The sequence below is a fragment of the Cyprinodon tularosa genome, unplaced genomic scaffold (assembly GCF_016077235.1).
Source record: "Cyprinodon tularosa strain WSP-4 unplaced genomic scaffold, ASM1607723v1 ctg388, whole genome shotgun sequence".
Lineage (NCBI taxonomy): Eukaryota > Metazoa > Chordata > Actinopteri > Cyprinodontiformes > Cyprinodontidae > Cyprinodon > Cyprinodon tularosa.
Genome location: NW_024039105.1, coordinates 907,720 through 935,620, shown reverse-complemented (window position 1 = coordinate 935,620; position 27,901 = coordinate 907,720). Strand labels below are relative to the sequence as shown.

At 41.8% G+C, this 27,901-nt stretch overlaps 1 protein-coding gene across 1 annotated transcript in view; it reads right to left on the bottom strand.

Moving 5' to 3' along the window:
• Positions 1-288: 288 nt before the first annotated feature.
• Positions 289-27,901, bottom strand: part of LOC119791367 (CD209 antigen-like protein C) — a 65,485-nt gene continuing 37,872 nt past the window's right edge. The window contains exons 3-6 of the mRNA XM_038297437.1: positions 9,289-9,441; positions 8,743-8,885; positions 7,671-7,774; positions 289-1,579 (exon numbers count right to left, since the gene is read on the bottom strand). Coding sequence (XP_038153365.1) covers positions 1,441-1,579; positions 7,671-7,774; positions 8,743-8,885; positions 9,289-9,441 — 539 coding nt within the window. The 3' untranslated portion in view covers positions 289-1,440. The remainder of the gene's footprint in view (positions 1,580-7,670; positions 7,775-8,742; positions 8,886-9,288; positions 9,442-27,901) is intronic.

The following is a 27,901-nucleotide window of genomic DNA, read 5'->3' as shown; positions in this document are numbered from 1 at the left end:
AGAAAAGTCAGCATGATTTAAAAAAACAATAGTAGTATAGTATAATAGTACAATATTTTTGTTTTTATAGAAATCTTCGATAAACAATAACTTGAAAGAAACCTTGAACAGAGGAAGTACTGTATAAACGCAGAGAGCAAAACTATATTTCGATATTAGCTTAAGGGTATAGCGATGCTGTTCTTTTTTCTGGGTGGATCATCAAAATAAGTGTCATGAAATGGGACACATGTATCCAGTATTCAAGGCCAGTTAGAACTGTGGGAAATTACAAAAACAGAACGCAGGCTGCCGTGGATCAGTTGACCAGCAACGGCTGTGATGGGGGCGGGGTACAAGCCATTACTGGCACTCTGGTGAAACAGTTCTTTAAATCCTCTCATGAAAGGCAGGATCAGCTGATGCTCTGCCAACGAGATGCGATGTTGAGCCATCCAGAGAGTTCCCTGTGCAGCAGCACCAGTGAGTGGGCAGAGGACTGATCCAGTTCAGGGAAACAGTTCAGAACAGGACTGTTCTGAGATCCAGGAGTCCGTAGTCCAACCAGGGGTACAGAAACAGACAGATCCAGGGTTCCAGGAATCTACCGAGCATTCAGGCAGGTTCAGAGTTCCAATGAGTCCTGCAGCGAGCTCAGATAGACACGCTCAGATATAGACAGGCAGGTTCATTGGTAGAAAGGAACTCAGACAAGACATGGTACCAGAATAACTGCCAAAATTTAAACTATACTCAACCTCTCAGCCAGGATTACAGGAAAAAACTGACCTCCCCCGCTTGCCGAGCCAAAACCCTAAGGGTTCAGCGGAGAAGAGCCGGGATACAATCAGAAGACACGAGACAAATAACAAACCATCTCAATCCACTGGCCTCCGGGGACGGGAACATGAACCGAGGACTAAACAAAACTTGAATAACACAAAAATCTAGGAACAATGATCTGGCCCCGATAGCTGGGCTGAACCATATATAAAGCAGGGGGAGCAGGTGAATAAGATGGATGATAATTAGAGCGCAGGGATGGAACAGTAGGTGAATGAAGTGAGTAATCAGACCAGCTACCAGGGCTGCAATCCTGATAAGTGGTCCTCCTAACTGTAAATCACTCTGGTGATATGTCTTTATGTAAAGCCATCCTACGTGCTCGTCCTCATTTTCACTTAAAGGTTGTGAGTCTGACATAGTGGAAAAATTGCTAATCTTCTTTTTGAACGTAAGTTTGTATGGGCAATGTAAACAGCAACTTTAAACAGTGTGCACTAGGAGAAATTATGGACTCATGCATGCTCTTGCACAGGTTTAGAGCGGTACAGGGTTGTGCATGTGCATTTTTTTTTTAAGTAAAGAGGCTGGGTCTTTTCAAATATTTGCGGAAATCCTCCACTATACCTATAATTCAGACAATTATAATGTTTCGATTACATTAACAGCAGATATTTTTCAGGCACTCCATGGCGGTAGTTTTTCACAGATCCATTTGAGAGATGCTGCACAGGGATAGTCATTCCACTGTTTGTTTATATATTGTCCACAGTCTTCATCACCATTCCAGTTATCAGGTTGATTGTCTCTCCAAAATCTGAAATATTTAAATAAAAGTGAGTCATTCCACAGTGTAAATATTATTACATAACAAGCATAATCAAATAGGATTTTTTATTTGCCCCTTATTGTAGGTTAATTTTAGAGCATTACAATTTACAAGAGACATAAAAATAAAGGTTCATGGTCAGGGTATCCTAAGTGCATTAACGTATAACTCAACCTGATGTAAATGTTTGACCCCACCACCCAGACAAATTTATAAAAAGTGTCACTAAAGTGGTTGGTACCAAGGCGTGAGGATGAGCAATGGAGGTTAAGATAGGATGTGGTCAGGACCAGTGGCGGCTGATGGAGTTTACTCCAGGGGGGGCTATAAATTCAAAATAGATGTATCCCAAAAACCAATCAAATGTATACTAAGTTATCACACCAGTGTATTTATATGAATGCCAACAAAAAAAAAAATTAAAAAAAATTTTAAAAACAAAAACATAATTTCATGAACAGGTTTACTTTTTGTACATAAATCTTGTGCTTCTGAGGCTTTGTGAAGGTAAATCTGTGTTTTGCATGGTCCAATATTGTGTCAAAAACCTAAAAAAAGTAATGAACCAGTTTGATAATGGAGAAGCTATTAGTACTTTTAGCTATTATTAGTTTTATATTTTGTATATAAAGTATTTATTTTCTGACAATGTGTTTATTTAAAAGCAACTATGCAAATTAAGAAACATCTAGAAAAGAGTACACTATATTATATTATTTTCATGTGAATCCCAGATTGTTCATGCTTCTTTGCCTTTAGTAAAAAGTGCTTTAAATGAGTCCTATCTGTATTTATCTATGCTGGTTCAGCTGGGGGGGGGGGGGGGGGGGGGGGATCTCTGTTCCCCTGCATAGAGATGTCTGTGGCATGCACTCACTTAAAATAGACCTACGCAATCCTACAATAACATGATATTTACAGTTGATTTATTAAAAATGCTTTTCAGTAAAAGTCAACAGCAATAGCTCCAATAACAAACAATAATTTCATTCAAAATGTATTAATTAAAAATGCTTAACAATTCCTGTAACGAATGAATAGCACAATGAAAGAAATAATCTCATCTAAACATCCCTCACTTAACAATAAAAGTTAACAATAACTCTCAACTCCCAATAACAGATGATACTCAGCCTCAGCAATAAACAAAATAATGTCTGTTCTGTAGGCTATTGGAAAAAATAAATAATAAAAGAGCTAATTAACAAAAAATACCTCTTGTGTAGCAAAACGTATTCAAAATGTACCAAAAACGAACAAACATATCAATAGGCTTTCTTTACTTTCGGAGTCCAGGTAGCTTTTCAGATCCCTTGCACCTCCATTGGACATGGAGACATATGTGCCTGCTTTGCACACTGTGCACAAGGCCTCCCATTTGTCTCGATCCGGTCTGAAAGCGGGGAAACTCTTTTGTAAATCGTCAGTAAACATACATTTGCGCTTTTGCATGTTGTTGGCGTACTGACAGCCACGCAATCTATATTCTGATTAAGAACAGGGCTGCCCGCACTGACGCGGCTCAGGGATTACGTCACAAGCAGCGTCGTGCACAGTGCCCTAGTGCCTGTAAATGTAATGGTCCAACTAAGGTAATTTAAAAAATCCGGACATTTCCTCACTTTCTGAAAAAAACCCAGGACGCCCGGGACAGGACATGAAATACGGATATGTCCCGGGAAATAGGGACGTTTGGTCACCCTAGTTCAGCATAAAGATTAAAGCATTAGCCTTGTTGCAGGCAGTTAGCCAAGCATTGTAGCTAAACCAGGTCCTGGAAAACGACCGCCTCTACCGTCTTCATCTGTCTTTAGACTGCTGATTAATTTTGACGTTTAGCTAATCAGGTCCAAACGGTTTATCCTCCAGCTTCCCTTGGTAAGTTTGCTTTAAGGGACTTCACTGAATTAAATTTTTCTTGCGCCATTTCTCACACTCTCCCTCTCTTTCTCTCTTGTATTGCTTCACCCTCAGGGACTTAACCTGTCAGTTAGCCGCACTACTACCGTGATGACAGTTCCTGTCTGCTCGGACTGCACCCCAAGCTCTCAAATCCTTTTGCATTGCAGAGGAGCTACTGCTCTTGTAGAACTTTTAACGAGAGTCTGTAGCTGAAGTTTTTTGCGCCCCAGGGCGAAAATACATTACCAATCCCACGATGAATGAAACAGCTTTACTTGTCATTAGAGAATTAATATTTATCTTGCACATCTAAAAAAATATATTAATATATTTCAAAATATTTAACATTTATAAATACGTTTTTATTTGTTTTTTTATGCCTTAATTAAGGTAATTGAGTCGGTAGGGCAGCGCCCTAACCCCCTCTATTGGCCAGCCACCACTAGCGAGGACAAAGGAAAGTAGTATCATGCTAAACTTGAAATAGTGAAGCATGAGTATAAGTGGAGTTAAATTGGTCCTTACATCATGGCTAAATCTTTTGAGGTGGAGGTGTTTTCATGTTTTCACTCAGGTTGATTAAGGCTTTGCGGATCCCAGTGGGCAAGAGCGGCTATCTTTAGGCACTGACTCAGTGATGTCCTAAGCGAGGGATGCTTAGGCAGTGAAGGGCAGCAAGGCAAATTGCTGTCCTTCATCCTATACCACAGACATATTCTCTGATTGGTTTTTGCAACACATTGTAACAGAAATTTTCAGATTCCTCAATTCTAGTGAAATTCACTTTACATTTATTGCAGGTGTGGCTTTGCTCTTACTTTGTTGTATTCGGTCTGAATGCACCACCTGCATAAGTTTGAAATTTCGCATTATTTCACCCTTGAAAGCAACTCTGCATGGGGATAATATGCAAGTGACATCCTTATATATATATATATATATATATATATATATATATATATATATATATATATATATATATATATATATATATATATATATATACACTATATTGCCAAAAGTATTTGCTCACCCATCCAAATTATTGGAATCAGGTGTTCCAATCACTTCCATGGCCACAGGTGTATAAATTCAAGCACCTAGGCATGCAGACTGTTTTTACAAACATTTGTGAAAGAATGGGTCGCTCTCAGGAGCTCAGTGAATTCCAGCGTGGAACTGTGATAGGATGCCACCTGTGCAACAAATCCAGTCGTGAAATTTCCTCGCTCCTAAATATTCCACAGTCAACTGTCAGCTGTATTATAAGAAAATGGAAGTGTTTGGGAACGACAGCAACTCAGCCACGAAGTGGTAGGCCACGTAAACTGACGGAGCGGGGTCAGCGGATGCTGACGCGCATAGTGCGAAGAGGTCGCCAACTTTCTGCAGAGTCAATCACTACAGACCTCCAAACTTCATGTGGCCTTCAGATTAGCTCAAGAACAGTGCGCAGAGAGCTTCATGGAATGGGTTTCCATGGTCGAGCAGCTGCATCCAAGCCATACATCACCAAGTGCAATGCAAAGCGTCGGATGCGGTGGTGTAAAGCACGCCGCCACTGGACTCTAGAGCAGTGGAGACGCGTTCTCTGGAGTGACGAATCGCGCTTCTCCATCTGGCAATCTGATGGACGGGTCTGGGTTTGGCGGTTGCCAGGAGAACGGTACTTGTCTGACTGCATTGTGCCAAGTGTAAAGTTTGGTGGAGGGGGGATTATGGTGTGAGGTTGTTTTTCAGGAGCTGGGCTTGGCCCCTTAGTTCCAGTGAAAGGAACTCTGAATGCTTCAGCATACCAAGACATTTTGGACAATTCCATGCTCCCAACTTTGTGGGAACAGTTTGGAGCTGGCCCCTTCCTCTTCCAACATGACTGTGCACCAGTGCACAAAGCAAGGTCCATAAAGACATGGATGACAGAGTCTGGTGTGGATGAACTTGACTGGCCTGCACAGAGTCCTGACCTCAACCCGATAGAACACCTTTGGGATGAATTAGAGCGGAGACTGAGAGCCAGGCCTTCTCGTCCAACATCAGTGTGCGACCTCACAAATGCGCTTCTGGAAGAATGGTCAAAAATTCCCATAAACACACTCCTAAACCTTGTGGACAGCCTTCCCAGAAGAGCTGAAGCTGTTCTAGCTGCAAAGGGTGGACCGACGTCATATTGAACCCTATGGATTAGGAACGGGATGTCACTTAAGCTCATATGTGAGTCAAGGCAGGTGAGCAAATACTTTTGGCAATATAGTGTATATATATACATTTTTTTTTTGTCTGAAATGTTGCCTTGGGAGCCAATGGTCTGACCGGGGAGACACACTGGTTCTCAGCTGAAACTATGTTATGTGGCTACCACCCCCCTTGGTGAACAGTCTGAACAAAGCCAGACTACATCCTGCCTACTGTTCAGAAAGACCTAAATATAGCGTTTTGTTTCCTGCTGTTCAAACCAAGATGAAGTGTTTTGTGAATCTGCCTGCTAAAGCAAATGAGAATCTACCCAGTCTCTGGTTACACTGGCGGTGCTCTATCCCTGGAAATCCAGTTCAACAGCAGCCTCTTCGCTTATTCTCAGTTTTCCGCTAATATTCGCGGAAGCTGGAGGGCGCTTTTCATGTATGTAATCCAAACTGCAGGCACCAGAATAATGAAATCGAACATATTTTGCTGGCAGGTTTCGACATTTTGACTTAATTTAGCTCGTCAGACGTGCTGCTCCTGCTGCTCAAAACGTGCTGCAGGACCTTTTGCTGCACCCTGATGTGTGTCAACCATTGACTTTGCATGTAAACTAACTGCTTCTGAGCATCTGCATTCAGTTCAGAAGTCTTACTTTAAAAACATCAGCAGTTAAACCAGAGAGCTTCTTTCAGATTAAACAAAGATAACATATGGAAGAATATATATTATACCTTTTGTCACCCAAGCAGAGTACTTATTAGGCATCAGATGAAAAAAGGGGGAAAAGGGGTTAACTATGTTGGCCCGGTGGAATGGGGGGGACCTGGCAGCGGAGGGTATTCGAGTTGCAGCGGCCCAGAACAGCTACCCAGGGGATGGTGGTTGGGCTAGTTTGTATTGGCACCTCAGTGAACAGCATGTGCTGTTACATGGGCACCAAATGCGGGTCAACGGCTCAGATAGCTAAATAATATTTGAATTCAGGGTTGTTATCTTGATTAACTGCCTGCACAGATGAGGTTTTCTGGTGGACCTTCTCGCTTAAAAATATGTATTTAAACTACTTTTTACCCACTTATCAAAGCAAATATAGCAAAGCTACTCTCTGCCGTTGAACACAGGAGCAGCAGAAGAATCAGACTAATCTGGACAGACTTTACTGTACACGCTTCAGGGGCATCAAAGCTGCTCTTGAAGCCCGTCTAACCTTAATGTGTACAAGCATCGATGCCGATACCATCTGTTTGAAATTGATGTCTGTGTGTAAATAATTGCAAAACTGCATACTACTTGGATATAAAATAATTGTCATTGTGGCTTTGTCAAGCTGCTGCCTACCTTTGTTAAGCAGGAAAAAGACTAATACAAAGTGAATCCAGTAGAACTTTGTATTGCCTACCTGGATCGGGTGACAATAGTTGAATACACTTTTGGCTCTCAAAATGGTTTCGGTGCTCTATTTGTTGGTACTCGCCGATACCACCAATTTACTGCAGTATTGGTATCGGTGCAACACTAATTATTAGCTAATAAAGGTAATAATGTTTCAACCCGTGGTCTCTTGTGGTTATTTATGTCGTGAACAATTAACAGCTGGTCCAGGAGTCCAACCTTGATCAATAGACTAAAGAACCTTGGTGAATAATTGGTTACCGTTATAATCCTTTAACTACTAATAATAATTGGGTTTACCCTTGATTTGAGTGGCCTATTAATCAGCTATAACCACCAGTTCTAGTTCTTTAATATATTACCTTCTGGTTAAAGTCCACAACAGTAAGTATGAATCGTCTTCTTTTCTAAACCAACCTCTATCTAGTTAAAGAAATTGGCACAAAAAAGAAAAACTATGTCTTACTAAGGTGATGCATTCAACAAAATACACCTTTTCCCATCATTTTCTCAGAAGTTTCATGACCCACTAACACGTTCACAGGAACTTCAATATTGTTGGTATCACTGTTGCTCATAACCTCAAAAAGTAAACACTTACGAAAGAGTCATAGAGGTCCCATCCACCCACTTCCAAGAACCTTCAGTTTCTTTGTCGATCAAACCAATCCAAGCTGCTTCATTAGCAAAACTGGAAATAAAGTCCTGTCAAATATCAGCATACAAAAGTTGTATTAGTGGGTAGTAGGTAGAAGATGGTCATACCATGTTAATGTGCATGAACCATACACTACTGAATATACAGATCACTGTATATCACTGTATTCTCTACTGCAGATCTATCTATCTAGTTGTGTACGTTCATGGTTTGCATCTGCATTTAAGCTGTGGGAGGAAGCTTAGAGTATCCAAAGAAATCTCTCACATCACTGTGGATTCAAACCCAAAAGAAGACTGAGACAATATGATTGTTTTACTACAAGATGGCTTGGGATCCACGCCACAATGCTAACAACTAGCATCTCGAATACTTAAGTCACTACTGCTGAGTAGCCTAAAGCTCCATGCACTACAGGCATAGTATCATCTGATCAGCAATCCCCTGCTTCACTCACTACTGAATACCCATTCAGGATCCCTGGATTATACATTATAATCACCTAAACACCTACTTGAGAGTTCATTGGCTCCCTCATCATCAAGTCAATCATTTATAATCCACAGCTTCTGTTTGTTGTCAAAATATCACATTTAAAGTCTCATGTCTTATCACCAAAATCATAGTGTTGGAAGCAAGAGCCAAAACTCTGCCTTAGGCCTCTGCACAAAAAGGCACAACTATAAGTCATCCACAGCATTCATCTGTTCCAGCAACAGACATCATGATGACCCATAAGGGTAAAGGGCGAATTATTCTTCTGCTTCTGATTATACTTCTGATTATACTTCCCTTCAGGATGCACCCTATATTCGTTCTTTATTAGTAAGAGTTGGCAAAGTAAGAAGTAAATTTAGTCAAACCTGTAAACTTGCCATTTTTATCAGGGATATCACAACAATTGTGCATATAGCCTATTTGTGTTTTCTATATTTAGGGTTAATGTGAAACATTTTTAATGAGGTACATAGTGGGAAATTATAGTGGATTTTTAATGTAAAAATGACCACATCACCTGTTCTTCTTTATCATTTACTACCACCAGATCTGCTCCTCTTGTTATGCAATCCTGCCTTCCTTCATCCCAGGAACCGCTCTTTGTAGAGACAAAGTAACAAGTGCAACTGAACTTAGTCCATCCTGTAGGACATGTTTTCGCTAAAGAAAAAAAGAAGGAAAAAAGTTTTTTATTTTTTTTTTTATTTTAACATGTTGCTCTTTTTTGCAAGAAAACAATGGAATATTTATCTTTTGAAATACCATTTTTTGGACTTTGATAAAAAATATATTAATCTATTTACAAAAGGAGCTATATTGAAATGTTCTGTCTTCAAAGGCTTCTATCTAAAACTTTGGAGGAAATAAACACAGAGATTGAAATGGGATTATGAAATTTAAGGGTGCAGCACAATGATTTGTCCTTTACATTTTGTTTCCAAAAAAACAAACAAATAATAATAAATAAAAAAAAACTGAAGAATTTAAGCTGATCAAAAACCCAAAATATCAATACATTTCATGCAGATTTTACATGATAATTTTTTGTCTTTTTTTAACAAACCTCGAGGCCTGTTCAGCTTTTTCATTATTTCAGTGAGGTTAGCATGCAGCATGTTTCGTTCTTCAGTCATAGAGTAAAGCTTGCTGTTGCTGTCCTGGAGACGGTCAGTAAGATTGTCATTGATGTTAGAGAGATCAGCTGCCAAGTCCCACGCTGAAATAAATCAATAACATGTTTGTTAAAAGACAATAAAAACATCATTATGTTAATGACTCAGGTCATCTTAATGTCTTATAATTTAAAATTAATTCACACTGAAAGAGAAAGTATAAATGCTTTAAGTAGTGAGGACATTATTACGATTTTATCTAAAAATGCTGGAAGGTACATTTGGATTGAAAATGAGGAAGTATTGTTTCTGTAATCTAAAAAAAATGCAAGACAGGCTTAGACTGAACATCAACAATGGAATATTTAGTTTTTTAAATACCATTGTTTGGACTTTGATAAAAAAAAATTTTTATTAATCTATTTACAAAAGGAGCTAAGTTTAAATGTTGTCCTGTCTTCAAAGGCTTCTATCTAAAACTTTGGAGGAAATAGACACGGAGATTAAAATGGGATTATGAAATTTAGGGTTGCAGCACAATGAGTTCTCCTTTACATTTTGTTTCAAATAAAAAAAAGTGAAGAATTTAAGCTGACCAACAACCCAAAATACCTATACATTTCATGCAGATTTTACATGATAAATTTTTGTTTGTTTCTTTAACAAACCTTGAGGCCTGTTGAGCTTTTTCATCATTTCAGTGAGATTAGCATACAGCAGGTTTCTTTCTTCAGTCATAGAGTAAAGCTTGCTGTTGCTGTCCTGGAGACGGTCAGTAAGATTTCCATTGATGTTAGAAAGACCTGCTGCCAAGTCCCAAGCTGAAATAAATCAATAACGTTTGTTAAAAGAAAATAGAAACATAATTATGTTAATGATTAAGGTCATCTTAATGTCTTATCATTTAAAATTAATTCACATTAAAAGAGAAAGTATAAATACTTAAAGTAGTGAGGATATCATTACAATTTTATCTAAAAATGCAGGAAAGTACATTTGGATTGAAAATGAGGAAGTATTGTTTCTTTAATCTAAAAAGAAATGCAAGACAGGCTTAGATTGAACATCAGTGAAAGTTATGTAGCATACAGTGTACTTTATGGCCAACTCCTTGAAGGCACTGCAAAACTTTGAATCACAAAATTCTGTTCTTCTATACCCAGTCAGGTTGTTTTAGAAGGAGCTTCTGCTATTTTTTTAGCAAAATATATTTTACTCTGTCCATATTTAAGCTGACTAGAACAAGACTTACAATGGAGACCAAGGACGATGAGGCCAACCAGCAGTAAAACATTTAGGATTCCCAAAAATATAATAGCAAGCAGGAAGGGCCTCTTCTTGGAGCTACTTGAACCTTAACAAACAAAATTAATATTATCTGAATTCATTCTGGTCTTAAATTATTGTAAAATACATCATACATTTCTCTATCTGATCATTCTTACCTTCGATCTGAGATGTAGTAATTTGGAAAACAGCTTTCCCGTGTTCCACATTGGTATAAATTTCCTCCATCACTTAATGCGGAAAATGCCTTGCTCTTTGAATACTGACAATAAAAATCTGCAGTAGTAGGTTATATAAGTGAAAGATGTGGGACAGCCCTTTCTTGGGCTGTGAAACGGGAAGCTCACATGTTAAAGATATCAATGAAAAAAAGGGATTCCTGTTTAACACAGTTGTGTTATGTTTTTTTTTTTTTGTTTTTTTTACCAATTACTGTGTTTAGTTAGCCTCAATCTGTTTATCTGTTTGTATTATGTTTTTAGGGAAAACTCAAAGGGGCAGAATTGATTTTCAAAGTTTTATTGGAAAACAATGAGGAATGTGAATTGGATCTACTGCTAATTAACCCAAGAACAGAGCTGTTACCGCAGGTGATTTTGAAAGGGGAAATGAGCTGTAATATTTGCTTATTTCCCTTTTTTCCTTGCTGTTGATGATGAAGCCTGCCTGGGGTGGGGGGACCAAAAGGATCCAATTTCCTGTTGCGGGTGGCCTGCAGCCGATTAAGACTAGACAGTACGTCAGCTTTAAGTTGGGAAGCTACGTTTAGTAGCAGCCAAATCCCTCTGGAGAGGTCTGTGGTTGTTGGACTGAGTCAGACTGCCTCTCCTTTAATTTTTCATTCTGAGACATAGTAATTTGGAAAGCAGGTTTTCCATGTTCCACATTGGTATAAATTTCTTCCATCGCTTAATGCAGAAATTGTCTGGATCTTTTGAATACTGACAAAAAAAATCTGCTGTAGTAGGTTATATAAGTGAAAGCTGGGGGACAGCCCTTTCTTGGGCTGTAAAACGGGAAGCTCACACGTTAAAGATATCAATGAAAACATTGGATACCTGTTTAACACAGTTGTGTTTTGCTTTTTTACCAATTACTGTATTCAGTTAGCCTCAATCTGTTTTCATTCTGTTTGCGCCATGTTTTTAGGGAAAACTTTAGGGGTGGTGGGAGATCAAAGATCAAATTTCCTGTTGCCGGTAGCCTGCAGCCGATTAAGACTAGATAGTACGCCAGCTTTAAGTTGAGAAGCTACGTTTAGTAGCAGCCAAATCCCTCTGGAGAGGTCTGTGGTTGCTGGACTGAGTCAGACTGCATCTCCTTTGATTGAGAAGGAGCTGATTGATTTTCATGCGATTCAACTCTAGTTGTACACAGTGTTTTGTGATCTCCAGTAAGAGAAAACTTTGCCCAATAAACATCAAAAGTTTGGACGAAACTGTCTAGCAGTATAGCTCATCTCCCTTTTGTCTTGATGTTTTACACACAGGTTTTATTAAAAAGATTTTTCCCTGTTTTAGACTCTGATTTGATTCAAATCATAAACACATCCCTCATGTAGGGTGTTTTTTCCCCAAGCCTTAAAAATAGTAATTATCAAACTATTGTTGAAGAAGAGAATGTTGGGAGCTGGAGAAATCCCATCTTTCTCCAGCAGAGTCCGCCGTGGATCCTCTGAGGGAGCCTCCTGCACAGCTGCAGCTCGTCAAAGATCATCAGAGGATCCACTATATAAGCTGTCTTCAGACCTTGCCTCAACGCCGCAGTGTTGTTCCAGTTGGTCAGCGCAAAAGCCTAGATCCTCAGTGTATCTCCATGACTTTGAATCCAGTCTGGATTCTAACTACTGTCTCTGTTTTCCAGGAAACCCGTGCCTCCTCTGTGAGATCTCTGGAAGAGCTAACCTGCCGAGCCGACCCTCTGAGCCAAACCCTGAAGATTCAAAGAGAACCCCCAAGCAGCTCAGGACTAGAGCTGGGAAATCTAAGCCAAGGTCTGTTCAAGCTAAGACGTGAGACACTGAAGCAGCAAACGGACTCTGCTGACAAACCCTTCTCCAGAACCAACAGTGACTCTCCCAAGGTTAACCTGAAGAACCCTCAAGGTACAATCAGTGAACCAGTGGAAATCAAACCCTGTCAGCAGTCACTAACTGTGCTGTCTCTCACGCAGACTCCGGTGAACCAGTTCCCAGGCCCGAACCAGAATCAGTACATTCTGTGTGTTCTGTGCTTTAATAAACTGTTCAACTTTTCATCCTTGTGTCCGTCAGTGGTGTTCTGCATAACTGGGTCTCCTTCAGTGAACCCATCATGACAGAACACTGCGGCCAAACTCAAGGCCCAGCAGAACATCTCCGTCAACTATTGGAGGAACGGGATGCCCAAATCCACAGACAAGTTCAAGCTCTGAGTGAGTTAAACTCCCGTATAGAATTCCAAGACCATGTTGTCCGAAACTTCACCAGTCGTTTAAACAATGCTAACGCTACACCAGTTCCACAACCATTTCCGGGTCCCATTCCACCTCCGAGGTCACCGGCAGTGACGTCATCTGAGTTCCGCCCTAGTCTTCCAGAAAGATTTTCTGGTAACATGAAAGAATGCAAAGGATTTTTATTTCAATGTCGGTTGATCTTTCAGAACTCCCCTGGCTGTTTTTCCACGGATCACAAGAAGATAACTTTCATTCTCTCTCAGTTAACAGGAAGAGCCTTGGAATGGGCTCAGGCAAGATGTGCCGCTGACGACAGTTTAAATTGCTATTACTCTGATTTCATTGCTGAATTTACCCAGGTCTTCAACCAAGAAACTGACCAAACAATTGATTCTAGAGCTCTTTTCAACCTTAAACAGGGAAATTCTTCGGTGGCTGAATTTTCAATTAACTTCCGGGTTAAGGCGGCAGCTTATGGAACCAAAAGCGCCTTGAAAGGAGCCTTTTTCATGGCATTGAACGAGCAGATTAAAGATGAACTCGCAACCCTCGATGAACCTGCCACCCTCGAAGATCTAATTCGCCTCTCCATCAGATTAGATAATAGAATTCGAGCCAGAAACAGTTCTAAGAAGCAGAATACATTTTCTTCTGCCTCACATAACGTGACTGTTTGTTCTCCCTCTACAGAGCAGTTGCCCACTCAGAGGTCTAAGCCCCAGTCTCTACCGTTGCCTGTTCAGGCCTCTCATTCGGGTGAAAGGGATGTCGAACCCATGCAGGTGGGACACACCAGGCTCACTCCAGAGGAGAGACAGAGGCGTTTTCTTAGCAAACTATGTATCTACTGTGGTGAGAGTGGACACTTCATCGCCTCCTGCCCGGCTAAATCAAAAGCCGGGGCCCGCCAGAGGATCTGAGGAGTCTGGCGGGCCAAATAAACACGAAGAAATCTCCTCGACTGTTACTGCCTGCCATGCTTTTTTGTGATAGTCAAAGCCTCTCCTTCTCTGCTTTCGTCGACTCAGGCTGTGAACGTAACCTAATCGACTCTAACCTCGTCCAGCAACTCCAGATTAAAACCATTCCTCTCTCTCAGCCTCTCTGTGTATCCGCTATTGACGGGAAAAGACTCCATCAAGTTACCCACCAAACCCAGCCCCTCGAGCTACTTCTGTCAGGTAACCATCGAGAGACAATAACATCTTTTGTTTTTCCCTCTGCATGTTCCCCGCTGGTTCTCGGGTTCGAATGGTTGGAGAAGCATAACCCTCACATTAACTGGACTAAACGTCATCTGGAATCATGGTCCACTACGTGCCACGAAACATGCCTTCGTTCTGCTGCCCCCGTGTTGGGGTCTCCTAGAGGTGGGGGGGAGATGGACTCTCCTGACCTTTCTTCAGTCCCCTCTGAGTACCATGACTTAGCCCCTGTCTTCAGTAAGGTCAGTGCGACGTCCCTACCTCCACACAGACCATACGATTGTGCCATAGAACTTTTACCTGGTGCTCCTCTTCCTAGCAGCAGACTGTATAACATTTCCAAGCCCGAAAGAGAAACTATGGAAAAATACATCAACGAATCATTAGCTGCTGGAATAATTCGTCCTTCATCCTCTCCATTGGGCGCCGGGTTCTTCTTCGTGGGGAAGAAGGATGGTTCCCTGAGGCCTTGTATAGACTATCGAGGTTTGAACCAGATTACAATCAAAAACAAATACCCACTTCCTCTTCTCGCCTCTGCCTTTGAACCAGTACAGGGTGCAACAGTGTTTTCCAAACTGGATTTACGAAACGCTTATCATCTCCTCAGGATCCGTGAGGGCGATGAATGGAAAACTGCCTTCAAGACACCCTTGGGCCAATTCGAATACCTAGTGATGCCCCATCGGCGTCGCCAGACCCCATTTACTGGGGCACGTGCCCCAGTATAAATGAGCTGTGCCCCAGTATAAATCTCATGAATATTTGCAACAGTGATACATTTTTTAATGCATCAATTTAGATAATTCCAACGGGAGGAGACGTATATTTCTACTCCAATTCGCAGCAAGTGTGTTTGTAACTCCAAATTGAGGATGTATTAGCGCCCCCACGTCAGCGCATGTCACTGCATGAATTGCAGGTAAACTAACGCGCTGCTCTCAACTGAGTTGGATGGGACACTGTGCGGCCGCGACGCATTTTTAGTTCTGGTAACGTTTCTTACCTGTCAATTTTATTATTTTCCCAGTTAACCACATGATTTATAGGCTACTAACTGAAAATTACGGCATTGGTTTGTAGATGGATATCAGGAAATTCCTCACACGAAGCAGAGACAGGGAAGCAGTAAAACAAGATGAGAGGGAGGGAGGTAAGGTACCGTAATGAATTAGTGATTTAAGCTAAGCAGTTACATTAGGGACGTTATAAGCAATATGATAGATATTTACATAATTATAAATTTACGTTTTTTGCTGTAGAGGATGAGAATGAAGGTGCTGGAGTAGGAAAGGGAGGAGGAGGCGAGACTGACAGGCAAGAGACAGGTGAGAGACGGGACCATGAAGGTGATGAGGGAGCAACAACCAGCGTCCACAAATAAGAAGGGGACATTAGTGATTTAGGGGGAAAGCATGATGGTCCTAAACAAGTGAAGTTGTCCCACTCTCCCCAGCACAAATTTGGAGTTAAAAAAACTTTCATTTAATTCAAAATGATTTGAAAGCTTTTGGTTGAAAAATAAAGCCTTGTCATCAAGGATATGCAGTGTGTTTTCAACTTGCTTGATAACACCATGTTCCCCACACTAACGCAAGTCATCCAGATCTCCCTCACAATCCCAGTCAAAAGCTGTAGTTATGAAAGGTCATTCAGTGTGTTGAGAAGGATCCACACTTGGCTGAGGTGCACAATGGGACAAGACAGGCTCCATCATCTTGCTATTTTATCAGTTGAAAAGGAAGAACTTTCTAAGCTGAGTCACAGTCAAGTGATTGACCGCTTTGCAAAAATGAAAAATAGGAGGTACACTTTAATGCTCAAAAAATAAAAGAAAAACTTAGTTCATGTTGAGTTAAACTTTCCCCTGAACTAAAACTCTGAAACCTATAGGAATTAATGATTACTTTGGAATGTGTATAAGAAAACGTTTTATTTTTTATAGCTGCAATGTTGAAAATGCTCATGTATGTTAAAACAAATATGCTCTTACACTCATTAATATCTCAACTGGTAATATTGGTAGGAATGTATCAGGGTGGGGCAGTGTGCTTGTCTGTATTTGTGTATGGCAGGAGGGGCATATGCGGTAGGGGGCCAGTGCCCCAGCTGCTTTGTGCCTAGCAACGCCCCTGTGATGCCCTTTGGTTTAACTAATGCTCCAGCCTGCTTCCAGGCTCTAGTAAATGATGTTCTCAGAGACTTTCTCAACGTGTTTGTTTTCGTGTACATTGATGACATTCTCATTTACTCCAAGAACCTCGATGAACACAAGAAACATGTCCGTCTTGTCTTACAGAGACTTCTGGAGAATAAGCTGTTCGTGAAAGCCGAGAAGTGCGAATTTCATCAACCTTCTGTCACCTTTTTGGGGTTTGTGCTAGAGGGCGGCCAGGTAAAACCTTCAGAGGACAAGATCAAGGCGGTCTTAGACTGGCCAGTTCCTGAGAACCGAAAACAACTTCAGAGGTTTTTAGGATTCGCAAACTTCTATCGTCGGTTCATTAGAAACTACAGCCAGACCGCCCTTCCTCTAACCTCCCTGACCTCTGTTAAACGCACATTTCAGTGGACTCCCGAGGCTCAAGCAGCATTTGAAAAATTAAAATCCTTGTTTTCCAGAGCACCTGTCCTTATTCAACCTGATCCTGCGAAGCAGTTTATCCTAGAGGTGGATGCTTCAGATTCCGGTGTTGGAGCTGTCCTATCCCAAAGGCTCGACTCAGACCAGAAAATACACCCTTGTGCTTTCTTCTCCCGTAGGCTCTCTTCCGCTGAACAAAACTATGATGTGGGTGACCGAGAGCTCCTGGCTATCAAACTGGCGTTGGAAGAATGGAGGCATTGGCTGGAGGGAGCTGAGCACCCGGTTCTTGTGTGGACCGACCATAAGAACCTGGCTTACATCCATTCAACAAAACAAGCTAATCCTCGCCAATCCAGGTGGTCAATCTTCTTCTCTCGTTTCAACCTAATCATCTCCTACAGACCCGGATCCAAGAACGTGAAGCCCGATTCTCTCTCTCGTCTCTTCTCCGATGATCATCCCGAGACTCCTGAACCTGTTCTTCCGGCTTCCTGTACCGTAGGGGTGGTCAACTGGGAAATAACTGACCTCATCAACTCAGCTCTGGCCACTGAACCTGATCCAGGTAACGGTCCCTCTAATCGTACCTATGTCCCATCTTCCGTCAGGTCCCGTCTCATCCAGTGGATGCATGCCGCCAAATTATCTGCTCATCCAGGAGTCAGTAGAACCATAGCTCTCATCTCCAGACGCTTCTGGTGGCCCACTCTCCACAGGGACGTAAAGGAGTATGTGTTGGCTTGCCCCTCATGTGCCCGTAACAAAGCCTCACACCAACCTCCTTCTGGCCTGCTTCAACCATTTCCTGTTCCCTGGCGTTCATGGTCCCATATCGCCATTGATTTTGTCACCGGTCTCCCTGTCTCCCGAGGTATGTCCACTATACTCACCATTGTTGAGCGCTTCTCGAAGTCCTGCCACCTTGTTCCCCTCAGAAAGCTTCACAAGGCCTTCCAGACTGCTCAACTTCTAATTAAACATGTTTTCCGGCTTCATGGCATCCCCCAAGAGATCCTCTCGGACAGAGGTCCTCAATTCATCTCCCAGGTTTGGAAGACTTTTTGCTCTGCTCTCGGCTGCAAACCCTCTCTAACCTCAGGTTACCACCCCCAATCGAATGGTCAGACAGAACGCATGAACCAACAGTTGGAATCCAACCTCCGCTGCCTCACGTCAAATAACCCCGTGGACTGGAGCCAATTTCTTCCATGGATTGAATATGCCCACAACTCCCTCCGTTCTGCATCCACTGGACAATCCCCATTCCAGGTCAGTCTCGGGTATCAACCGCCTCTTTTCCCCGCAGATGAGAGAGAGATATCGGTGCTGTCCGTCAATCATCACATCCGTCGTTGTCAGAGGATCTGGAGGGAAACCATCGCCACACTTAACCAGTCTTCAGCATCTGCAAAACGTTTCGCCGACGCCAAGAGACGTCCCGCCCCTGAGTACTCTGAGGGCCAGGAGGTATGGCTCTCCACTCGAGACATCCCCCTCAAGGGGAGTTATCAACCCCTCAGCTGTCCGTCTCCAGTTACCTCAGTCCCTCCGGATCCACCCCACTTTCCAAGTGTCCCAGATCAAGCCTATTTCCTCGAGCCCTCTGTGCCCACCGTCCAACTCCCCACCACCCGCCCTGGAGGTCGATGGCCATCCGGCCTTCACAGTGCGCCGCATTGTGGACTCCCGTCGACGTGGTCGCGGATGGCAGTACCTCGTCGACTGGGAGGGCTACGGACCGGAGGATCGCCAGTGGGTCCCAGGCTCGTACATCCTCGATCCTGCACTCATCGAGGAGTACGAGCGTTCCTGCCCATCTACCTCTTCCGGACCGCCAAGGGGCGGTCGTTGAGGGGGGGGTACTGTTGGGAGCTGGAGAAATCCCATCTTTCTCCAGCAGAGTCCGCCGTGGATCCTCTGAGGGAGCCTCCTGCACAGCTGCAGCTCGTCAAAGATCATCAGAGGATCCACTATATAAGCTGTCTTCAGACCTTGCCTCAACGCCGCAGTGTTGTTCCAGTTGGTCAGCGCAAAAGCCTAGATCCTCAGTGTATCTCCATGACTTTGAATCCAGTCTGGATTCTAACTACTGTCTCTGTTTTCCAGGAAACCCGTGCCTCCTCTGTGAGATCTCTGGAAGAGCTAACCTGCCGAGCCGACCCTCTGAGCCAAACCCTGAAGATTCACAGAGAACCCCCAAGCAGCTCAGGACTAGAGCTGGGAAATCTAAGCCAAGGTCTGTTCAAGCTAAGACGTGAGACGCTGAAGCAGCAAACGGACTCTGCTGACAAACCCTTCTCCAGAACCAACAGTGACTCTCCCAAGGTTAACCTGAAGAACCCTCAAGGTACAATCAGTGAACCAGTGGAAATCAAACCCTGTCAGCAGTCACTAACTGTGCTGTCTCTCACGCAGACTCCGGTGAACCAGTTCCCAGGCCCGAACCAGAATCAGTACATTCTGTGTGTTCTGTGCTTTAATAAACTGTTCAACTTTTCATCCTTGTGTCCGTCAGTGGTGTTCTGCATAACTGGGTCTCCTTCAGTGAACCCATCATGACAGAGAAGCCTGGACAAATTGGTCCTTCAGAACTACAGCCCCATCTCAAACATCCCACTCATGATTAAGATTATTGAAAATAGTTGGGCATGCCTTAATGGTTAGCGCACGCGATCCATGTATCGAGGCCTTAGTCCTCGACGTGAGAGACCTGGGTTCGAATCCAACCTGTAGCCTTTTCCCGCATGTCTCTTCCTCTCTCTCATGCCCCCTTTCCTGTCAGCCTACTGTCCATAAAAGCCAGCCACTAGTGCCATAAAAACTCACAAAACACACAAGAAAAATTCATTTAAAAATTTGTGTTTCAGCTAATACCTTCTTAACAATGACCAGCTGCTTGATGTCTTCCATTCAGGATTCTGTGCCAACAACAGAACAAGGACTGCACTGATTAAGGTGTAAGAACCACAGTGTTGGTATTATTGCACCTCAGTGCAGCGCTTGATACTGTTGATCACTGGATTTTATTAGAGCATGTGGAAAACTGGGTCGGCCTTTCTGGTACAACACTGCATTGGTTTAACTCCTACCTGAAGGACAGGGGCTTCTATATATCAGAAAAAGCACATGTGAGGTTGAACAAGCCTCTATTCTGAGGCCCCACCTATTCAACTTGTACATGCTCCCATTGGATTAGATTATAGCTAACAAGCAGATCAGTTACCATAACTATGCAGACGACACACATCTTTACATCACAATGTCATCAGGTGACTATGAACCAATTATGTTATAATATGTCATATTCAGGAGATCAGTAAGGACATTCATCGTGTAGCTACGCTACATGAAACATTAACAATGAGTGTGTTGTTGGATTTAATATGCTTTTGTTTCATTTTAGGTATGTGACACTGGGAAATACTGATGCTTATAACATGTGGGTGCAATATAATTTACTTCAGCTGAATAAAAACAAAACTGAGGTAATAATCTTTGGACCAAAGAAGGAGAGATCCAGATTTACCTCACAGCTTCAGCTAGTACAGATAGAAAGCACTGATTGCGGCTGAAATCTTGGTGTCATGATGGTTTCAGACCTGGACCCTCAGAGGCACATAAAGGCAGTTAATAAGTCAGCCTTTTATAACCTAAAGAACATCTCAAGGATTAAATGTCCAAGCATGATGTAGAAAAAGTCATTCATGCATTTATCTTTTGTAGAATTGACTACTGCAACAGTCTTCACAAATTTGCCAAAAAAGTCCATCAGACAGCTGCAGCTGGTCTAAAATGCTGCTGTCCATATTCTCACTATTCAATTTTCAATTCAATTCAGTTTATTTATATAGCGCCAAATTCACAACACATGTCATCTCAAGGCACTTTACAGTTCAACCAGCTCATACAGTCAAATTGATACAAAGTTTTCTATCTAAGGAAAACCAGTTGATTGCATCGACTCAAATACAATCCCTCACACTAAGCATGCTTGTAGCGACAGTGGAGAGGAAAAACTCCCTTTTAACAGGAAGAAACCTCCAGCAGAACCAGGCTCAGTGTGAGCGGCCATCTGCCGAGGCCGACTGGGGTTCAAGGAGACAGAAGCAGAGATACAAAAAGCAGCTGTAAAAGGCGGCCCCGTCCAGGAAACACACAGCCAGGCAGACGAGCTCCAAGGCAGCTCCCATGCCAGAGGACGAAGAGAGCACATCCATCCAGTCACGGTCAGAGAAACAGGACCACTCTGGAAAACAGGCCGATCTCCAACATCTATAAACAAGGGTGTTGATGGAAGCAGCACAGCTGATGTTTCTTTCCAGGATGACGTCACAGCCAAACAGGAACAGACGAGGCAAAGCTACTCTGAAGAAAAGCAGAGAGAGCAGAAGGTTAGAGATTGAACTAACAGATTCTGCAGAATAGGAGAACAGAGAGAGAATGAAGCAGAATGATGAAATGGGGGTCCCTATGTCCTCCAAAAGTCTAAGCCTATAGCAGCATAACTATAGAGATATCTCAGGATAACCTGAGCCACTCTAACTAGAAGCTTTATCAAAAAGGAAAGTTTTAAGCCTAGCCTTAAAAGTAGACAGGGTGTCTGCCTCACGGACTAAAACTGGTAGTTGGTTCCACAGGAGAGGAGCCTGATAACTAAAAGACCTGCCTCCCATTCTACTTTTAGAAATTCTAGGAACCACTAGTAAACCTGCAGATTGAGAGCGAAGTGCTCTGTTAGGAACATAAGGAACAATCAGATCTCTGATATAAGATGGAGCTTGGCCATTTAAGGCTTTATATGTGAGAAGGAGGATTTTAAATTCTATTCTTGATTTAACAGGAAGCCAATGAAGAGAAGCCAGGATAGGCGAGATATGATCTCTCTTTTTCATTTTCATTAGAACTCTGGCTGCAGCATTTTGGATCAGCTGAAGGCTTTTAACTACAGTTTGTGGACTTCCTGATAGTAAAGAATTACAATAGTCCAGCCTTGAAGTAACAAATGCATGGACTAGTTTCTCAGCATCACCCCTGGACAGGATATTTCTAATTTTTGCAATGTTCCTCAGATGAAAGAAGGAAATTCTAGAAACCTCTTTGATATGGGATTTAAATGACAAGTCCTGATCAAAAATAACACCAAGATTTTTTACTTTATTATCTGAAATCAGTTTAATCCCATCCAAATGAAGTGACTGGCTAATCAGTTTCTTTTTCAGAGACTCTGGTCCAAAGACTATAACTTCTGTTTTATCTGCATTCAGAAGCAGAAAGTTAAGAGTCATCCAGGTTTTTATGTCTTCAAGACATGCCTGTAATCTATGTAATGGGTTAGCTTCATCTGGATTTATAGCCAGATATAGCTGGGTATCATCAGCATAACAGTGGAAATTAATCCCATGCTGTCTAATAACTCTACCAATTGGGAGCATGTATAAAGTAAAGAGAATTGGTCCTAGCACTGATCCCTGTGGTACTCCACAGGTAACCTTTGAGCGTGTTGAAGATCTATCATTAACATGAACAAACTGAATTCGATCAGATAGATAAGATTTAAACCAGTCTAGTGCGGTCCTTTTAATTCCAACAAAATATTCAAGTCTTTCTAAAAGAATATTATGGTCAACTGTATCAAATGCAGCACTAAGATATAACTATAACTAAATACATAACAGATTTTTTGTCAGTGTATCAACCTGCCAGATAGGGCTGGCCCTAACCAATTTAGTGCCATAGGCAAGATTTTAGGTGGCGCCCCCTTGCCTCGCTGCACAGTATCTGCATTGTCTGCTAATGAACTTAAATTCACAAGAAACTAAATAGATTTATCTTGGACATGTTTTTTTTTTTTTTTCATAAAACAATATATTCAAAATACTTAGAACTACTAAAAAAAATACAAAAAAGAACTCAACATATGAAATTTAATATAGATAGCTTATATAAAGCATTACATTTAAATACTCCCCCCAAAAAAGCGTGAACAAGTGACATTAACTTTAATACAACATAGATATATGACTTCAAAGTAAGAAATCAAAGAAACGAGTAGGCGCAAAAATAAAAGCACGTATATAAAACAAAAAAAACATCAAAACATGATCTTATGATCAAACCCAAAGGCAGTTTAATGATATAATGGATTTTGCAGAAAAAGTCATACAGTATTGCTGTACTGTACAAAGGCAAAAGGATCCAATCTCCTGAGCAAAGACTGGGCTTCCACTCGCACCACAGGGTCTGTAGATCTCCCCCTCACCTCCAGAAGAGCCTCTCATAATTACTCAGCCTGGTACCTTACTGCCTCAACAATATTTATCCTGCTTTCCAATCTGGTCTCAGTCCATGATTTCAGAGTAATTTTCACATATTTTAAGAGGAAATCCCACCTTTGGCTGGAGCAGTGTTGTAGTACTCGAGATCGGTCTTGGTCTCGAGACCATTTTTTGATGGTCTCGGTCTCGTCTCGGACTTGACCGCATTTGGTCTCGGTCTTGTCTCGGTCTCGGGCGCTGAGGACTCTGCATTTTATTTCAAGACCGCTCAAGACCACAACTGTGGAAATAACGCTAATCATCCCGTAAAAATTCAATTGAATCACATTTGAATTGAGAAAGCTTCCTGGAGAGGTGGCGAAACGTCTTCAAATCTTGAAAACTTGAAACTTGAAACTTGAACTTGAAATCTTGAAAACTTGAAAACCAAGTCCAGTGGATATTTTTTGAATTTTTACGGAATGACTATGACCTGGATGACTGACAACCTTCATCAGCATAACGCTAATCATCTGAATATTATCAGTTTCTTTAAGATCCTTCTTTTTATTGAATGCTTGGATTCAAATCCAAGCAATAACCTGTCTCATTGGTAAATGCATGTTTTTTTGTTTTTTGTTTTTTACTGCTTTTTACCGCTAATCATCTGAATATTATCAGTTTCTTTAAGATCCTTCTTTTTATTGAATGCTTGGATTAAAATCCAAGCAATAACCTGTCTCATTGGTAAATGCATGTTTTTTTGTTTTTTGTTTTTTACCGCTGTCACGCCCACCCCCTTTCACCTGCGCGCGGGCTGCAGCACTTTGATTGAAAGTCACAAGTGGTTGTCTGAGAACGGCATAAGATGTCGGCCAAATCATCGGTTATAAAATTCGACTAATTAAATCACATAGAATATATTTGTAAAGCAACATTGAGAGAAAAGTATACAGCGCAATGTAAGTTCTGCAGTGCTTCACTATCAGAGACGGTAGGGACTACGTCCAACTTTTATCGACACCTTGAAAGAAAGCACAAAGAAAGGTAAGCTACGTACATATTTAAGTCATTATGTTGTGACAGTATGTTATGAAACCGACAAGCTGTGAAAATATTTAGCACTTCTGCCTTTTCTCCATGTTCCCAGTACTTACTAGAGAAATACATGGCTTGGTCAAAAACAAACCATCTGATTCAGCAACAGGGTCTTAGAACTGAAAAAAGTCAGTCAGGCTTTTGTGCACGTATTTCAGTGGGGTTTGTATTTCTGCAGATGTCAGTAGTAGCTCAGGGAGGAAGTGAAGGAGATCAATTAATTTTTTCAACAAATTATCTGTCTCATAACATATTTTTACAACTTGGTGACAGATATGGATTTATTTAAGAAAAGTTATATAATATAGCTTTAATCTGTACTGTATATGAGAAACAAGAGAAATGATTGCCATTTTTTCAGTTTTACACATTTGCATATTGTTTTGAAATAGCACATTTAAAAACAACATAAATGTATGTACTGTTCATGAAAGGCAGAGAAAATACTATTTTGATCGACTTTGATTAATTGTTTGAGATTCTGTGATTACGACACAGAAGTACTAAATAAAGATGTTTATGTTTATTCCAGTTCTGTGTGTTAAATATCTAGGTGTTTTTATGTGAATGTGGGTCTTTTACATCAATTTTAGTGATTTTGATCATGTTTCACATTTTATTGTCACATACTGGCGCTGGACTTGGTTTTGACTTGGTCTCTGACCCTAAAAGTCTTGGTCTTGACTTGGTCTCGGACCCTAAAAGTCTTGGTCTTGTCTTGGTCTCGGTACACTCTGGTCTTGGTCTTGTCTTGGTCTCAGGTTAGGTGGTCTTGACCACAACACTGGGCTGGAGGCTATCAGGTTCAAACACCTAAAACACTGTAAAACAAGGAAAGAAAGGTACAGAGTCAGAATTCTTTTTTACCCACGAGGAAAGTAGGAAGAGATCGTGCAGTTACAATCTCAAACCCACTCTGCTCGTCTCAGCTTTCTCCTCACAATTTAATAAAATCAGGGAGTTCCCTAGTTACATAGTTGCGTGCTGTACTAAAGGAAGGGATAACTGTCATGATTTAACTAAGGTCTGATCCCAAGATGCAGAAGACCAAACAGAGAGACCAGGGAAAAGTTTAAACAGGTTTATATAGTAATGATGTGATGAATCCAGTGCTGCTCTGAGCACTGATCAACAGGGACTGAAAGGTGAGGGGAAGACACTGCGGTTAATTCAGGCTCAGTGGGAAATTTAAATCTTAGGTTTAGAATTGGAGGAAAAGGTTGCAGACTCACTTCTCCAGGGAAAGGTGTCCTTTATGGAATCCAGACTGTGAGGGTTGTACCAGAGATTGTCTTGTTTGGTGATGGGTGGACTGGGTTATTCAGACTGCGGTTGTTCCCTGGTGAATGGAGAAGCTTACTGCCACTCAGATTTCCTGCAGTACTTGAAAGGGCTGCAGTGCTGAAGAAACCTTTGCTTGATGTGAAGCTCAAACGACCTCTTGGGGAAAGTGGGTCCAAACTTCCTGTTTTGAACCCCAGCTCAGATAGAAGCTCAGTTGAACCTTCCAGAGAGAGAAGGACCGAACAAATCCAGTTTGCAGGATGACTTCCTACCGAGAGGCAAAGACAAAAACAAAGTTAAGACTCAGGTTGACAAAAACTAAGTTTCACTCAGAAAGACTCAGCTTGACTAGAGAATCCAAAACTGGCAAACAAAAACTCAAGTTAGACTCTGCTAAACTAAGCATGGCTAGAGTGCTCAGTATTGGCAAAACAAAGCCTTAGGTTAGACTCTACTAAACTAAGCATGGCTAGAGTGCCCAGTATTGGCAAAACAAAGACTTAGGTTAGACTCTGCTAAACTAAACATGGCTAGAGTACCCTGTATTAGCGAACACTCTGGTGTCGAGGTAGTGGCAGTCAGCAGCTTAAGAACACTCCACAGGTAATGAGGCAATGAGCTGCAGGTGTGCAGGGAGACCCAATGAGGATGGGGCACTACCTGTTGGAGGAGGAAAGGAAACACAAAAACAGACCGCACAAACTGGATTCCTGACAGAAACAAGATAGACAATTCAATTTACAGCCTCAGTGAACAGGAGCATTTAAATGTCTTGTGGTAAAATGGTCCGAGAACGGCTGGTTTCGTTAAGCTTGAGCAATACTTCCTAAGAGTTAACCTATACTGCTTGTGCAACACCTTTCTGGAACAGTAATATGTCACACATTATACATCATAAGAACAAACATTTAGTATCTTATACATAATTATTCTGACAAGGCTTAGAAGAGCTTAAATAATTTTGTCAAATGGCCAAAGTTGTCATGATTTGCTCTGATAGCTGGCTTTAATTGCTCATTTCACTCACCTGCCTAGTTCTGCCCAGTTCCTGATCATCTCTGATCTCATCCATTTGTAGGTTCTGCTTTATATTTAGTCCAGCCCAGCTCTCAGGGCCAGATCATTGTTTGATTTTCGTTTGTTCTCTGTTTGCCTTCTTTTAGTGTCCTGTGCGTCAGTTTTAGATTTATTTCTAAGGTTCATGTCCCTGTTCCAGTGAGGAGTTTATTCTTAAGGCAGTGCCCTCAGGCGAGTTATTTCCCTAACCAGTGGTGAGAGTGTTTCAGCGTTTCCCTAGTGATTCTGTTTTCCTGATTCTGTTCCCTCTCACCCACTCGCCCTGTCTGTCCCTGCCCGATCTGTTCGCCTGAACCACGGTTGGACTCCTGCTGGATTCTGCCTCTCAGGTGCATTTCTGTCTGAACTGGTTGCTCGATGCACGGGACTCTAAACCTGCTATCATGCTTTGATGGATCCCTGGAGCCTGGATCTTTCCGTTCCTGAGTGGATCGGAACCCCTGAGTGGACTGTAGACTTCTGGATTCCAGTACTACTCAGTCCTGATCTAAATCCCTGTCCTGGATCGGATTCCTGCCTGCTCACTGGGGTCGTTGCACAGGGAGGCTCTGGATGGCTCAGGGCTTCCTCTTGTCTGCAGTGCATCGCCCTATCCTGCCTATGATTGAGAGGATGGACTGAACTGCTAAATCAGGTAAGTAACTCACTCTGATAATCATCTTCTGTTCAGAAGATCGTGATCATTTACCTGTGCTTTAATACTGAGATCCTGATCTCAATATTATGAGATCTTATCTCGTATTTACGAGATAAGATGTCCCTGGATCTAGGAATTTTAGGCAAAAAGCCCACTCTAATCTGACTTGCTGGAAGTCGCACTGTTCCTGCAGGAATAGTGTGACCATATTGTTGGCACAACAATATGATTGATGGGATGGTAATGTTTAAACTTTTGAGGAAGACTTGTTATAAGTAATGATATTCCTCTGGTACTGATGATAAATCATTTTGATTCATGTCTGGGGATGGTGTCATGGTTGGCCCTCGAGGAACAGCAGACTGTAGTTTTAAAGATGTCTGTGTCAGATGCCTGAAAAGGTGCTTGTTGCTTTTTAAACACTGTAATTGCAGGTTATTGGAACCTGGCACAGAATTCTTATTTTCATTCAGAGGTTTTAGTTGTAGGTGTTGCAAAAAACAAAGAACAAAAAAAATCATCAAAACATCTTCTATGCTATCTGTATTTTCCAACTACTTACAGATTTACACTAAAACTCTGCACAAACAGCATAGTGTGGTTCAGTGGAATATGATGTCTGTTCTACTTTGTTTTACTCATATCTGCAAAAAACAAATCTGTATAAAGACTACTTTTCAATCTGTGGTATGTTAAGGT